Source organism: Anser anser, assembly GCF_964211835.1.
Source record: "Anser anser genome assembly, chromosome: 5".
NCBI lineage: Eukaryota > Metazoa > Chordata > Aves > Anseriformes > Anatidae > Anser > Anser anser.
The window spans coordinates 57,852,613-57,867,919 of NC_139725.1; the positions used below are offsets into that span (position 1 = coordinate 57,852,613).

The 15,307-nt window shown below is 44.4% G+C and overlaps 1 protein-coding gene across 1 annotated transcript; it reads left to right on the forward strand.

Moving 5' to 3' along the window:
- The first annotated feature begins 12,128 nt into the window (after positions 1-12,128).
- On the forward strand, positions 12,129-14,247 carry SIVA1 (SIVA1 apoptosis inducing factor). Its single transcript, XM_083839865.1, has 4 exons — positions 12,129-12,288; positions 12,418-12,618; positions 13,394-13,550; positions 14,009-14,247. Exons 1-4 carry the CDS (start codon positions 12,171-12,173, stop codon positions 14,064-14,066), a joined length of 534 nt encoding a protein of 177 aa, XP_083695991.1. The 5' UTR covers positions 12,129-12,170; the 3' UTR covers positions 14,067-14,247.
- Positions 14,248-15,307: the final 1,060 nt, after the last annotated feature.

Genomic DNA, 15,307 nt, shown 5'->3' on the forward strand with positions numbered 1-15,307 from the left:
TTGTATCATTCCCTGAGGCTGTGGAAAAAGGCATCACAACCAGTAATGTCATTATGTAATGTGTGAAAATAATCCCTTTTCTGTGATAGTAACTCAAAGGATACAAGACAATAACATTCTTTGCATCAGAGATGGGGGGAAACAAAAACCTATCTTGTGTAACTCATGTTCAAAAACATTTGTGTTAAGAAACAGTTGCAAAAGTACTGGCATAAGCACATAGCATGCACTTATTTTAACTCTTTACAGATGTGTTGCTGCTGGTAGGGCAGAATTTTTACACCTTCTCTCTGCAGTACAGTCTCTTCCTACCTGGTTCACCACAGACTATGGCTTCATGCCTTAATCAAATACTTAACATCTAATAAAAAGAGCCCAAAGCTGTGAATCCAGAATTCAGCCACAATTCCTTTGTTGGTCTTTGACAAGTGATTTAATTACTGTTTTTCAATCTGTAAAATAGCAATTAGGAAAACTTCCACACCTATTTTACGCTATTTTTCAGAAGTCTGTGAGTCAAGTCCTGCAGTCCTTGCTCTAATATACGCGAAGAACCTCTACCCTTCATATTTATGAGTGCTCTTATGGAAGAGCAAAGAGATTTCTGACCTTATTTAATGTTTGCAAAGCACTTGTGAAAGGTGCTTGGTAAGTGCTAATTAGTACAAGCACCGTGAAATGTACGTCATTTAGATGAGGTAATTTAAGCATAAGGATGCTTGGAGATACAGTAATTAAATTTTGTTTTCATGTGGCTTAATCTTGTGACATTGGCCTACTGGATGGTCTAGATCTATTCCTTTTCTTGGCATCATCTCCATGGGTGCATTTGTGTTAGGGATGGATGCTATATTTAAGCTATCTGAGGGAAGTATTTGGCATATTAAAAAGAAAAACAAACAAACAAACTTTTTTTTTTTACCTTATTTTTCACAAGATTTCTCTGTTGTTCCCCTAATCTTTCATTTTCCAGTATTTTTTTCCATTAGTCTCCATTGCCTGTATTTGTATTCAAGGTTTCTTCAAAAACACAGTGATGTTGACAACGGACTTGATACAGTAGACAATTATCCTGTGACTTACTCTGTTGCAGTAAAAATATCATGCATTTCATTTCATAGCATGGGTTTTTTTAAATGAAATTTTACGCCTACTGAATTTCACGTGTTGTCACTGAATTAAATGTGAATAAGTTCAGGTTTTTATTGAAAAGCTCTCTAATCTACTGAGTGACATAATGCTTGATAAGAACTTTTTAAATGTAAAGTTGCTTTCATTTTCACCATTTCCCATTATTTTTTGAATTATTTTGTATTGTTTGTAATTTCATTTTAATAACAATCACTGTGATGAATTTGACTTCTTCTTTCTCCCCAACTAAATGCAGTAATAATGACTGAAATCGGTTGACGCATCATCCTGTTAGATATCTTGATGGAAGAATAAGGGTAAATGTCTACCAAAACAACACAATTTGTTGTAAAAATTAAAGTTTTTAAAAAGCAGCAATTACTGATTCACTCATGCACATTAATATATTTGACATATTTGCTCACACTTACCCTTATAACATGGCCTTCTTAGTCAGGTGTGTGCTTCTTAACACGTGCAGTATAGGATTTTAAAGCTTTTGTAATTTTTAATTTGGCTTTCTATGGTCTGACAGTTTTGGCATGATGCACTTCATAAAAGGAAAGAAAAGCATTTCCATAGTAATGTGCAAACTATGCTTACATCTTTCCCTCTATGCAGATTTTTCAGATGAATTTTGGATCCACACCTGTTATTTTGTCCTGGAAGACACATTAAAATCAATTTAAAGTAACAGTGCTTGCTTTCTCTCTCTCTCTCTCTCTCTCTCTCTCCTTTTACTTTTACAAAATGCACTTCATACGAAAACCTGGTTCCGTATTTCATGGATTCTAGAAACTAACTAGCAGCATTACTGAAAGAATGGATATTTTCTTTCAGTCTATGAAGAACAAAATCTCAGTATTTGGATTTTTTTTTAATTTTATTACATATTCTATAAACTTGATCAGACTCCTTTTCAGAAACTGGGCGGTGATCCACCTTTATTGATGCAGGGTCAAGGTTAGTCCTCTTCAGTTATCTCACAGGGATGAAGAATGGTTTTACAATGAAGCAAAACATTTCCTTGCTGCATCAATTAGGAAATGCACTAACGTTCTTTCTGTAACAGATGGCTCAGAATAACTCAAGTGAATTCCATCAACATTCACTGTACTAGAAAGGAATGGTAGATATCAAATGTACAATGTATAAGGGCTTCAAACAAGTCCTGTTAGGGCTTTTCAGAAGCTTTGATAGAAATGACTCTTTTCATCCATTTCAGAAGCATTTTAGGAGCCTTGAACTGCAGGTGAGTGACCTGTCCAGCCAACGAGAGCAGGCGCACAATTCACAGCAATGCCTACGAGATGTAAGAGAGCTGCGCTGCTAATTAACTGTTTCTTCATTTCCTTTGCATCGCTTATATATAAATTCACGTAGAATGATGCTTGACTGGTAGCCAACGCATCTGAAGCAGTTTGATCAAACTCCTTGTGACACTGGCATCACTCAAGGCAAAAAAAAAAAAAAAACCACTGAGTAAGTATCTGCTGAAATTACCCACTGGGCAAGCACTCTGTTTTGTTGCTGGTCCATCTGTTGTCTATCAGCTGGAGAGCAGAGTCTTAAGGCTGGGAGGGAGGAAAGAAGGTACACAGCATGGTGAAAATGGGAACAGTGAGACCGTCTGGCCGTTGTAGCACTGCAATTAATATCACCTCTCTGCTTGTACACACTTCCCATAACAATTTATATGGGGTCAAGCCTTAGCCAGCTCCTTATACCGCATGGAAGTAGCCTGGCTTCTTAATTTTTAATGTTTCATTTCCATCAGAGGGCCAATTTCAAGTCCTGGATGTTTGCAAAATGGATGAACTGACATCACCCTTTTAACTAGGCATCAGGCAAAAAAGAAACATACTGCTCCAACCGTATTATCTTTAGAAGAGGTCCCTATTTGTGGCGCAGGCGCTGTATCAAGGGAGCAGCTTGTGGATTTGTTGGCTACTAAATATAGGGGAGTTTATTAGTGTTGGTTTCGTGTCTTCATTAGATTCATGTTGCCGATTAAAAAGAGGGTGCTTGAGACGTGGAGCTGCTTGGCCGTCACTGTACTACACAGGGTTGGTGGTGTGTGAGGAATGCATCGTGCAGCCTGCTTCATGGAGGTGAGAAGCTTTGTTCTTTCCTTCCCAAATAACAGTCTGTCAAAAAGAAGCTCTGGGAGGGAATACCAGGCAGAAACCTTACTGTCGCTTTTACTCTTTGTGAGGCTGAACCTTTACATATTGCTCAAGTTTAAAGTAAAACATCATCCGTGCACATATCAGTCATAGGGACGTTTCAAGAAGTAAAGTCTGAATAAGAATTTCAAGATTTTGCCTTTTAATTTCCTATATCTTCACAGGAATCTAGTTGTTCTAAAATACTTCGGTGTGCTACTACTATCTGTTCATTTCTGCTGTAGAGACTGCGTTAGATATTTGCCCGTCAGCCCTATGAGACTGTCCAGAAGCAAAAAAAAAAAAAAAAAATTCAGGAAAGGAGATGTTCTGTAAACACAAAGTGTTTATAGCTTCCTTTCATATATCAAAGTTTGGCCAGCAGCTGCATTTTGCAGTGGTTGGAAGTAGTACACACTTGAAAACTGTCTACACAAATGTCTTTGGCAAGGACATGTCCTTTTCAGGAAAAAAATAACACGTGTATTTGAATGTTCTTGCAGCTGAGATAATGTACCCTTACACTGACAGGCATTGCCTTTTAGAAGTTGAGCCCATGTAGTGGAGTTTGCATTACAGGCCTCTAAATAGTGCCTCAGACAACAGCGTTAGGTTTTGGGAGACACCTTCCCAGTGCTTGGTAAGTGACGGAGTGCTCCGATAGTTTTTGGTGGCTGCTGAAATCCTTAAAATGCCCTGGGCAGAAGTACTGGTGATTTGTTTCTTAAGAACCACAGAACAGCCAAGTGCCCTTACAGCAGAGATGGCAGTATGCGTCTTCATCTTCCCCTTAATCGGACAAAGCTTTGAGGTGAACTGTGCCTAATTCTTCAAATGTGTGGAAAAGGCATTTGCTGCTGAGGTTTGGGGAAGCCCGGCTGGCCTGTGAATAGGGATGCTCCTGTGCAGGGGTGCTGCAGTGAACCTTTGGTGCACGTGGCAAAACAAGGAACTGGATGAATACGGTGCATTAGCAGTCACTGTCACAGAAAGATATTTAATGGTGTTTTTTGCTTCTGAAAAGGAAATTCTGAGTCACAAACCTATTGTATTTGGAGTCATGTTTCTGTTGAGATTCATGAAACAGTGCCATGCTCTGCCACGCATGGAAACCCGGCCTGTGATGAGTGAAAACATTTTGAACTGGGAGGAGTGGCTGGCAGCAAAAGGCAATGACCTCGGTCAGCTTGAGGGCTGGGCAACAAAAAGCTCCTGAGGCTGGGGTAGAAGAACAGGGTTCCCCGCCTCTCGGTACAGAGGGAAGCACCTGGCTGAGCGGCAGCTTCGCTAAACAGGACCTGAGCTTCACAGCAGGTGCCAGGCTGGACACGAACCAACAACGCACTCGCATCTTGAACAAACCAGCCTGCATGCTGGGCTACAATACCAGGAGGATAATGGCCAGGAGATCGAGGGAAGTTATTTCCAGTTACTCATGCTGGTGGGTAATACCACTCAGCCATGCTGAAAGTCCACTGGCATCTGTTGCAATGTTTTGTGTCTTTGGCAAATGGGTGAAGAAGAAAAGGAGAATCAGGCGAGATGGTGGGCCATTCTTATTTCCAGAATCAGCCTCACTACAGGTAAGACTAGCAATATTCCCAGTGCATGGTCACGTGTATATCAGTGCTTTATTGCTTACTTAGCACACTACAGCATCAAAAATAGGCAATGCTGGTCAAATTCAGAACTTGCATTTTGTACTCCAACTTTCTTTTGCTTCAGTTATTCCAGCCAGGAAGACCGTGTGCAGACTACAGAGTCTAGACCATCAACCCTCAAATTGTCAGCATAATTTTTTCACTGTCTTCTTTAATAGTATTACACTTGGTGTTCTCAAAAAAATATGATACCATTCCCAATTTGAGAGATTTATTAAAAACATTTCTTCCTGCCTTGCAATCGTATTCACGCATTCTTTGAGAATTCTGGATTGCATTTTGTATCTGTACCAACAGAGCTGTAATCACGTCTGCGTCAGATGAAATGTAGTTAGAAGACATTTATTGGATAAGTTTGCAAAAGGTTTGCCTTGCCATTCTGAAACAGCATTATGTTTCTTTCTATAAGTTCTAAAGATTACTGGAAAAGGCAACTAAGAAATCAAAACCATGTTTTAGGTTAGGATTTGGTCCACTGATTTTGGGCATATACATTCTGCAGACTAGATCTCTACTTCTACATCAACGGTCTCTACTTGCCTACACTGAGTGGTGAAATAAATTTGGGGGCTGGACAAAAAAGCATCTCCTACTTTGCCAGAAGAACTGAAGCTGGAGTAAAGCAGCAACAAACTCCTGCAGAACAGTGCAGGGTGCTGAACTCAGCCAAAAGAACTACCAGGGACCGGGACAAGAACTGGAGGGCAGTGAGTTTTGAAGAGGGATATCAGGCTACCCTTCCACTGTTCCGTCAGTTGTTCAATGCCAACCTTACTGTTTTACGTTTGCACCAGATTTAGTGATGATACATTTATACGGTAGCTTTTTGTAGATTCTAGATCGCAATAAAGAATCAGGATTAGAGAAAGAGGCAATACTGAATGTCCTTGCCATCAATCTGGAGATCTTCCAAATCTTGAAGACAAGAAAGTTACAATAAAAGATAAGAATATGCTGTCGTCTGTCACATCGATATCTTCTCTGAAATTCTGATGCAGCAACACAAAAGACAAAAGTTTAAAAAAAAAATAATCAACACAAATAAGAAACCAGAGGATATAAGTGGCAGGAATGTACTGAACATATGTATATAGAAAATGATGCATTTCAATATACACGACAAAAGGTCACGTGGAAGAAATAAAAGACACTCGTTAAGGCATTACAAATGAGATAAGACAATTTGCCTATTAGAGATAGCTTTGCATGAGATTACATGATTAAAAAACCAAAGCTGGTACTGCTGGAAGTCTGAGCCCTATGTAAAATGTACTGACGATTTCCATCCTGGGGAAACACGCCAGCAGCACAAAAAAAAAAAAGTCTCTATTAATTGGCACCCTGGATAGCGGGCCTAGGACTGAATGTTACTTTTATAACTCGTAGGACACCACTCGTGCAAACTGCTCAGCAGAGAGCAAAGAGAGAGAATGAGTGCCTTGAAGTCTTCCCAGCGTAAACAGCTTCCAACCTAAAAGGCTGTACAAAGAAAATGTCCACTCTAGCCCTAGTGACGGTTGCTGTGGCTGTGGCATGTTATCCTGGCACTGTTTGGACACTTGCTTTGACTCCGTGCAGTTTCTGTTTTCCAGACGGAGACCCTCTCTGTCCAGGGTTGACAAGATAGTCACACAAACTTAAAATAAACATGCTTTGTGGGCCGCTGCTGCGGAAGCGCCCGTAATACCTAGTGAGCGCAGCGTGCCTGCTCCTTTGCCAACACGTGCCGGTTCTGTCCTTTGGGGCTGAATGGGTGCGCCTTGAGCCGTTCCAGCTAACGGCTGCTTTAGGGAGTGAATAAAGCAGGGCACGGAGGCACAACGAACAGCGCTGTCCTGGAGCAAGGCTTCGTTCCGCACCAAAATAACAATGCCGGGTGCGGACTGGGCGCAGCTGCAGTGCGGAGGCAGAGAGGTTTTCCCGGCCCTCCCCATGCCGTGCGAGGAGGAGGAGGAGGGTGTCGTGTACTGCGTGGGGCTAGTGAAAGGGCAGAGGTACCTGCACACACCGAGTGATGGAACAGCTCTTCTTGGGCTCCAGTTTAACGAATTTTTGCACAGTCTCTTAGAATTAGATGAAAAACGTTGCCAGCTCCAGAGGAAGAAACCACCCCTCTGGGTCAATAACAGCAGTTCTCTCTGCCTGATCTCAGGTGGCGGACGTGGGCACGGGGCTGCTCTCACGTCCGGACACTCATTCAGCCTCACACAGGAGCTGGTTACATGCCGTGGTTTTATAGCCACACAAAGCACGTGGATGTGCATTGCTGGTGGGTCCTTAATTCGGTGTCCACCAAGTGTGTGTGCGTGGTGAGTGCGCGCGGGCTCTGTTTGATACCCAGCTGTGTGGGTTTTGGGGTTGTCTTTCTTCTTGATAGATTAAACGGGAAAGAGGCAAACTGAAAGGAAACTGTGTACAGCAGAAAGGCAGACACACAACTTGAAAGGCCGGGAGCAACAATAAAAACTGGAAAGCAGCCCCTTTGTACGTCGCTGTCAGCAGAACAATCACACCTTTGTAACAGCAGTAACAGTTTACAGAGTGCCCTCTAGTGTAAGTGGGACCTTCAAGTATTTTGATCTACTGAGCGAAACTGGTCTGTCTCACAGGAGCACTCTACGAAACTCAGCCGTGCCGTGCTAATTTAGGTGCAGACACTGGCTGCGGTGCCAGGGTGGCAGAGGCTTGGCTTAGCAGCAGCATGCCTCCAGAGCCAGCCCTTAATCTCCTTCCTGGCTTAATGCTCCCAGCTCTCAATGCTTCTCCCTGGCTTACCAAATGGTTTTTGATGTGCGGAGCGACTCGTCAAGATCAGGACGTGAGCTGGGTCGCTCACTAGTCATAGTAAAATGACGTGCGGCTGTGTGCTGGCACTCGCTCACAGATGATGTCTGAAGGGTGCAGCCCTTTGATAGGGGTTGTAAACGTGTCTGGTAAGGCTGACAGTGTGATACAGAAATAAAAGGGCACAGAAGAAAGGAAGCAGCCCTGGGCCGTTCTAATAAAAACAGGTGTGTTCGAGACAGTTTTATTATCCTCGAATCCCTACTGCAGATCACGGGAAGAAGGGCGCCGTGGGGCTGAGGGCATGGGGTGCGGTGTTGTTCTTCGGTCCTGTGCAGGGGATGCGTGTGCATCCCGATCCCAATACATCACCTGCCCCAAAACAGGCTGCGTATGGCACATGGCCACCTACAACCGCCGCTGTAATAAATGTTCTACCTAAAAGAATTTCCAGAATATTCGTTTCACCGTTTTGTCATGAAAACGTTAGAAAAGAACTAGAGAATTGGCCAAAATGCTTTCCTCCTTTTGTATCAGTACAAATTGAGAGGAATCATTGAGGAAACTCCTGATGTACAGCTGTGAGTAGTCAGAGCCCCACCTCTAGGTATAAAGTTTTGATTTCTTTGTAAATGGCCTAATAATGAAATAATAGAATAAATGGGGAACTTTAATTACAAATGCATGTAGGGGAGGGCTTTCAGAAGGATGAAATATATTTAAGGCTCTCCAGTGCTTATAGGATCCTACTATTAGACCCTTAGAACAACTTAAAAGCTAGTATAATCTTCTGGATTGCTATTTTTCTGCCATCTGTTCCTAAAATTGAATACTTTAACTTGTTACAGTAAATGGATAAAGGTTGTTTGCAAAGCAAGGCATAGACAGGAAGATTGGAGTGATGAATATTTAGTTTCACAAAGCCAAATCAGACATTGGGAATATTTAGTCTGACACTGACTAAAACACAAGGCAGAATTTTCCTCAATTTGTTCTCTTCCAAATGCATAAGTTCTTTTCCCTTTAAGAAAGCATCCAATCCTGATTTGCAATGTCTGCGATTTACACTGTCTGTGGTTTCTATTCCAGACTACCCGTTTATTTCTAATTACCAAAAATTACATTTTGGAGCAGTTGAAAGCATTGGCAGACAGGCAAACATTTACCTCGATTGTGTTACTGAAGGATCAGAAACAAAAATAATCTCTCAGTGTTTACTGGAGTACTGAAAATCTAAATCTGCCCATTTTATAGGCAAAGTCTATTGTAATTTGGGTCCAAATGTGATGTTTACTTAAATTTGTCTTGGTGTGAAAGGAACGTGGTGCCAGTCTTTACAAAGGGATCGCTGTGATCCTGAGGATTAACCTCAGGCAGGTTCAGGCAAGATGTCTGTGTCTGTCAACATATTTATAAGTAATCTGAGAAAGGAGATGAGCAGAGAGGTATTAGTGTTTGCTGCATTATTGTGTAAAGTCAAATCTAAAAGCCGGCTGGGAAGAGGTACAGCTGCATATTTTCAAGACTTTCACTACACCTAACAGGCAATAAATTGGCGGTGTCAGCAAGTGTGCAGTAACACGCATGGGGGAAAAATAACCTCAATTATATACATAGAATGATGGGTTGTGAATTAAGCGATTAGAAAGCGATTAGCACTCAGGGGAGTGATGCTGCGAGTCATTTATGAATAGTTCCCTGAAAACACCGGTTTAGTTCTCAAGCAGTAATCGCCATGATCAATTAGATGTTAGGAATTATTAGGGAAGGGACCAAGAAAAAATCTTTAGGCTCATGCTGCCCGGATGCATAGCATGTCCACAGCTGGAGCACTGGCCACCCTCCTTCAGAAAGGACGCTAGGGACTATGAGAGGTACAGAAAATGATTGGTTTGGTTTTTAATAACATTTTGCAAAGTTGTACATCTTGCCGGACAAAAGAAGAAATTAAACGTTACCAGTTTTGAGAGGGGGACTGGACAGATTCATGATGACATACTGACAACTATGAAGCAGTAAGATCCAAATGGAAACTTGGGCTCAGAACGTTTCTAGTCTCTAAACTGCTAGAAGCCTCAAAGGAGGTGAACTATGGCCAGAATCCTCCTGTGTGTGCCCTGACTTCATTGAAGCGCTGGTAGAAATGGAGTATTAGAAGACACAGACTTAGTGAGCGCAGCCCAGTCCATTTTGCTCTTCAAATTTGCTTGCTGGAAATGGAAGCTATTGAAAATTTGAAATGCAATTTTTCTTTGTTCTGTAAGAGAGAAAGCTATCAACCAGGCAATTTGTCTGTAATATTCACACGGGCATGGGAGAAGCAAAGTAGCAAGAAAAATCCTGTCATTTTTATTCTCTGCTTCCTTTTACAAACATGTTTTCGAGGATAAAACAAAATTATCATATTTCACAATTACCATTAGTGGTTTGGGATTTGTTTGGGCTGCTTTTTCCTATTCAGAAGCTGTGTAACAACACACAATCTCTTCAAATAACCTGGGAAATTGTCAGCATTAATTTTCATGAATGCTCAGTGCCAGCAGTCTTTGCCAGATCAGATCTCAGCCTTTTTTCTACTTCCAAATCACCAGTGGATCTTCCTCAAGGCTTACTGCTGTGACATTAATAAAGTACTGGGAATCATCCTGTTGGGTAGCAAGTCAACAGACCAGCAGGTGAACCAATTCCATTTAGGAAGCTAAGATACATTGATACAGAAAAAAATATATATATTTTTTGCCTTAATACCTCTCACAAATAGGAAATATCTGATCAGTAACAGATGTTATTAAGGTTGCGGCTTGCAGAGAAATTAAAGAGGAGTTGTCAACACCCGCAGATGACTCAGTGGCAATCAGATTTCTGCATTTGCCCTGCAGTGGGGTGGCGGTGGCAGCCTGCAAATGTAACAGCCCTCAGAGGAACTGTCCTTAAATTTCCTCTTCCATGACAGCTCCAGCAGCACCACTACAGCACGTGCTGGTCACTTTCAAATCTATTTCATATCCCCAGATCGCAGCTTCAGAGCACTGCGAGCAGAAGGGCGCTTTTAACTTTGTTCTTTGTGTCTCATCCAGGCCGCAGGCAGCTGAGCTCTGCCTTTTGCCATCCTAATGAAACGTGTGTGACCTAGTGCCCTCTGTCCTGACGGGGCACGGTCTGAGCCAGTTTACATTTCCGCTCACTGATGTGCCCCAGAGAGCTTCAGGGACACCAGGGCCTATATTTAAGGATTATTTACAAAGAAAATGCCTGAGAGATAAAGAAAAGACCGAGAGTTTTCCACAAGCAGAGGAAAATTTTCTGTAGAATATGTTTAAGCGTACATTTACAAGTACATGCAGAAAAAGCCGAAGTATAAATCTTTGCAGCTGTGTGTGGCAGGAGCCAGACCTTGCAGTGTGGAAGGTATTTTTGTGAATTACAATTTTGTGCATTACAGCTGTAGCTTCTACAAAGCGTAGCTTCTACAAAGCTTCTTGAAGCGTGCGTTTGTTCATCAGTGCAGAACCCCCTCCTACACTGACTGCTACTTGGCGTTGGATGTGGCACTTAAGTTACAAAGTAATAGGTACATTGCTGCAGCCAGCTTACCAGTCAATAGGAAATTAATTACAATATTTCTTCATCACACTGTGAAAGCAGCAAGTCCCAGAAAACTCGGTGATTTTAGTGAAACTGAGCAGCAGCCTCTGGGACACGACTGAGTCTGGCCTGGTGGCCCTACATGTTTAACCTGGGGAGCTGAGAGAGTCTCTGACCAGCCCGAGGCTCTCAGACCTCATTTCAAAACTGTGAATTCTTGTGTTTGTGCACGTTTTAGGTAGTTCTACAGCGTTTGGACTGATATAACTTTAGTAAGCACCTTAAGGAGGAACTACTTGAAGCTGTAAACAACTGTGACACACACGACATTTACATAAGAATCTGAGTCCAAAACAGCCAGCGAGGAAGGAGAGTTTATCGAGAAATCCACACCCCAAAGCCTCGCTGGGGTCGCGGTGCTTTCCACAACAACAACAAAAATTTGGGAGCCTGTGGGAGGCGTCTCCAGGCGGGCTGACGGAGCCTGCGGGTGGCGCAGCACCCCGGCACCTCCCGCTCCCCCTGGCCGGGCACGGAAAGGTCCCGAAACCCGAGGGTTTGGCTGCCAGGAGGGCTCGGCAGAACCGACCGGCTCCCACCGGGGCGCAACCCCAGCCCCCCGAGCCCGGCGGCGGCGGCGACAGCCCCGGTCCCGGCGAGCGCGTCCCGCCCGCTCCCCTCAGTCCCGCCCGCTCCCCTCAGGCGCAGGTCCCGCCCCCTCCCGTCAATCTTCCTCTCCTCGCGCCGCCATTGGCCGGGAGTGGCGGCGGCGGGGCGGTTGGCGGGCGGGAGCCGCCGTTACGGGCCGGGCCGGCGGGGAAGAGGGGGGGGGGGGCCGGCCGCCATGCCGAAGCGCTCCTGCCCCTTCGGGGACGGGGCGCCGCTGCAGCTGAAGACCCGCGTGGGGCTGCGGGAGCTGAGCCGCGGGGTGCGGGCCGAGGAGCTCCGCAGGGAGATCTTCGGTGAGACGGGGGGGGCGGTAGGGGCGCGGCGGGGGGGGGGGGGACGCCCCACGCCGTCCCGTTCCCTCAGAGCCCCCCCGGGGGGCTGAGGGGGGCCGCCGGTAACGCTCCTCTCGTGTCCCGCGGCAGAGCGCACCCGGCGGCTGCTCTTCAGGGGCGCCCAGGCGTGCGCTGAGGGCGCCTGGACCCCGCTCCCCCGGCCCGCTGCCGGCCGCTCAACGCAGCCCGACGGACAGGGCCCGGCCGCCGGCCCCGGGCGGCGCTGGAGCGGGCAGCTGCGCATCGGGCACGACGGGAGGCTGCTGAGGAGCGCGGCCGGCACGGAGATGGGTGAGTGGGGGGGCTGGGGTACAGGGGTGGGTTTGGGGCCATGGAGCGTGTCCGGAGAAGGGCTACGAGGCGGGTGAGGGGCCTGGAGCACAAGTCCTGTGAGGAGCGGCTGAGGGAGCTGGGGGTGTTTAGTCTGGGGAGGAGGAGGCTCAGGGCAGACCTCATTGCTCTCTGCAACTGCCTGAAAGGAAGGTGTGGGGAGCTGGGGGTCGGCCTCTTCTCACAGGTAACTAGTGATAGGGCCAGAGGGAGTGGCCTCAAGTTGCACCTGGGGAGGTTCAGGTTGGAAATTTGGAGACATTTCTCCTCAAAAAGAGCAGTCAGGCACTGGAATGGGATGCCCAGGGAGGTGGTGGAGTCACTGTCCCTGGGGGCGTTCAAGAAGAGGTTGGACGTGGTGCTTAGGGACATGGTTTAGTGGGGGACATTGGTGGTAGGGGGGTGGTTGGACCAGATGATCTTGGAGGGCTTTTCCAACCTTAATGATTCTACAAGGTGTCCCTGCCCATGACAGGGGCATTGGAATTAGATGATCTTTGGAAATGGTTTCAGGTGTGGTCTGCTTGATACTGTCTTAATGATCTCTCCGTTAAGAGGAGTGGAGGGAAAAGCCAATAAAGCCATGGGGCAAGCAGTTGTGTTTTTCAAAGCGCTGCTACCTGTAGCTGTAATATCCAGCAGAGACACCATGCTCTTGCAGTTCTTAGAGTTTTCAGGTTCTTTCTCCATTTTGCTATAAAGTACATCTTTACTTAATTACATCTTTTCTAAGCAGTTCCGCCGGTGGGAGTTTCCAAAGCCTGCTCATCATGTGTAAGAACTGCCGATGTCAAGGAAGCGTGTTCGCAGTGTGACCGGTTCGTATGCCAGAGCTGCAGCAGGCTCTGCAGCTGCTGTAACACAGTTACCTGCTCTTTGTGCTCCGTAATTGAGTAAGTGCCTTTTCAACTTCTCAAACTTGTAACTCTGAACATCGGTTGTAGCTTATGAAGTCCCAACAGCTACCTAGCTCATACATCCAATTGACTTAACCTCTTTGGATATTGAATTAGGAGCAGTAAAACTGTCTGAAGCGTGGGAAATAAAACGCCTGCGTGAAGTCGTCTAATCAGTCTTAGTGCAAGTCTAGTATTTAAATGTTCTAGGAGGCAAATGTTCCTCTTGCTTTCTCACCAGCAATGCTAGCCGGTAATGAATAAACACGCTCCTAAGGAGTAACTTAAGTTTTGGACACTGTTATTAACAGTTCTGTGATGTAAAGAAACTGTGTCGGAGTCCCATGGTTACAGTTGCTAACGGAATAGAATGGCATTCTTTATGTTCCAAAAGCAGTAGACACTGACTTTGTTTTTCTGGTTTTCTTTTTTTTTTTTTTTCCTTCTCCTCCTAGTTATGGCGATGTTGGTGAGCAAGTTCTCTGCAATGGTTGTTCAATATTTCAAGTCTGAAACCTGATGAAATAGCCCTCAGGGCTAAGACGTCCATAAAATTCATGAAGTCTCTTCCTTATGGCTGATCAATTAATCCTTTTAGCATGTGAATTAATTATGGAATTTCTATGTTTTATATCTTTATATTGTACTTTTTAATATTGTAGCTAAATAAACTTTTATATTTTGAGGATTTCTAGATTATTTTGAGTCAACTTTCTGCTTTGTCCCCCTTTGTGATAGGCCTATCTGGAAGGGACTACTTTGTGGTCGTAACAGGTATTCCTTGTGTTAGAGAGAATTCCAAATATCTATTCAGTGTCTCTCTGCTTGTTGCTCATGTGAGGACACCCCTTTTATGGATCAGAATAGAAATAATTTTCTCCTCTTATGCTTCCAGGTGAGTGTAAATCGCTTCTGGACGCACAACCTTTTGTTTATGAGCTAATTTGGACAATCAGTCACACCTGAAGGCTTCTCCTGATAGAGAGTATGCCGGTTTCTGGTTAAATTTTCATGAACTGTCATAAGCATCTTATTATTGGCAACTTGAATAGTTTTAATTATTTCTATGCCTCCTTTGATAGGGAAGAACACTGGTGCTAGAGCTTTTGAGTGCAAACAGAAAGCCAACACTTTTCTCTGAGAGATCAGTGTCAAAGACTAATTTTGCTGTACCTTCCTTACTAGGTCAGTTTCATAGAAAGCAGCTTATTTGTATGACTTGATCATCTCTGCTGTATGCTTAATATTGTCCTGAATACCCACCAGAAATAGCTCATCTACAGGGGTCTGAGAAATGGTCAGCACTCAGGGATACACCTCCACAAACTAACATTCCTCATTTTCCTTTCCTGTCATAGCAGAGACCAGTTTGCTTGGCATTGTTTGTGCTGTAGGGGTAGGACTGTCATTAAGTACTACTGGACCCTCCTCCCCCGCCCCCCCAATAATTTTCTTTTACTGTTTTGCTACAGAAAAATAACACAACTGACCAGACCTTTCATCTTGTGAACCAACCTTAACAGATGTAAGGCAACACTACAAACCCAAATGGTCTTTATCTTAGTAAAATGATGACTTCAGTGGATACAGAAAAAAATTTCCCAGATTTGGGAGAGAAAAAGATCCTAATGACACTCTGAGCTAAAGCTTCATTTTCTCTTATTACTTGCCCTGAATTTCCAAAACAAGGCCTACTACTTACGCTTCCCAGTCTTCTCAACTGTGATTAGTCTGTTTTGCAAGGAGTAACTTTC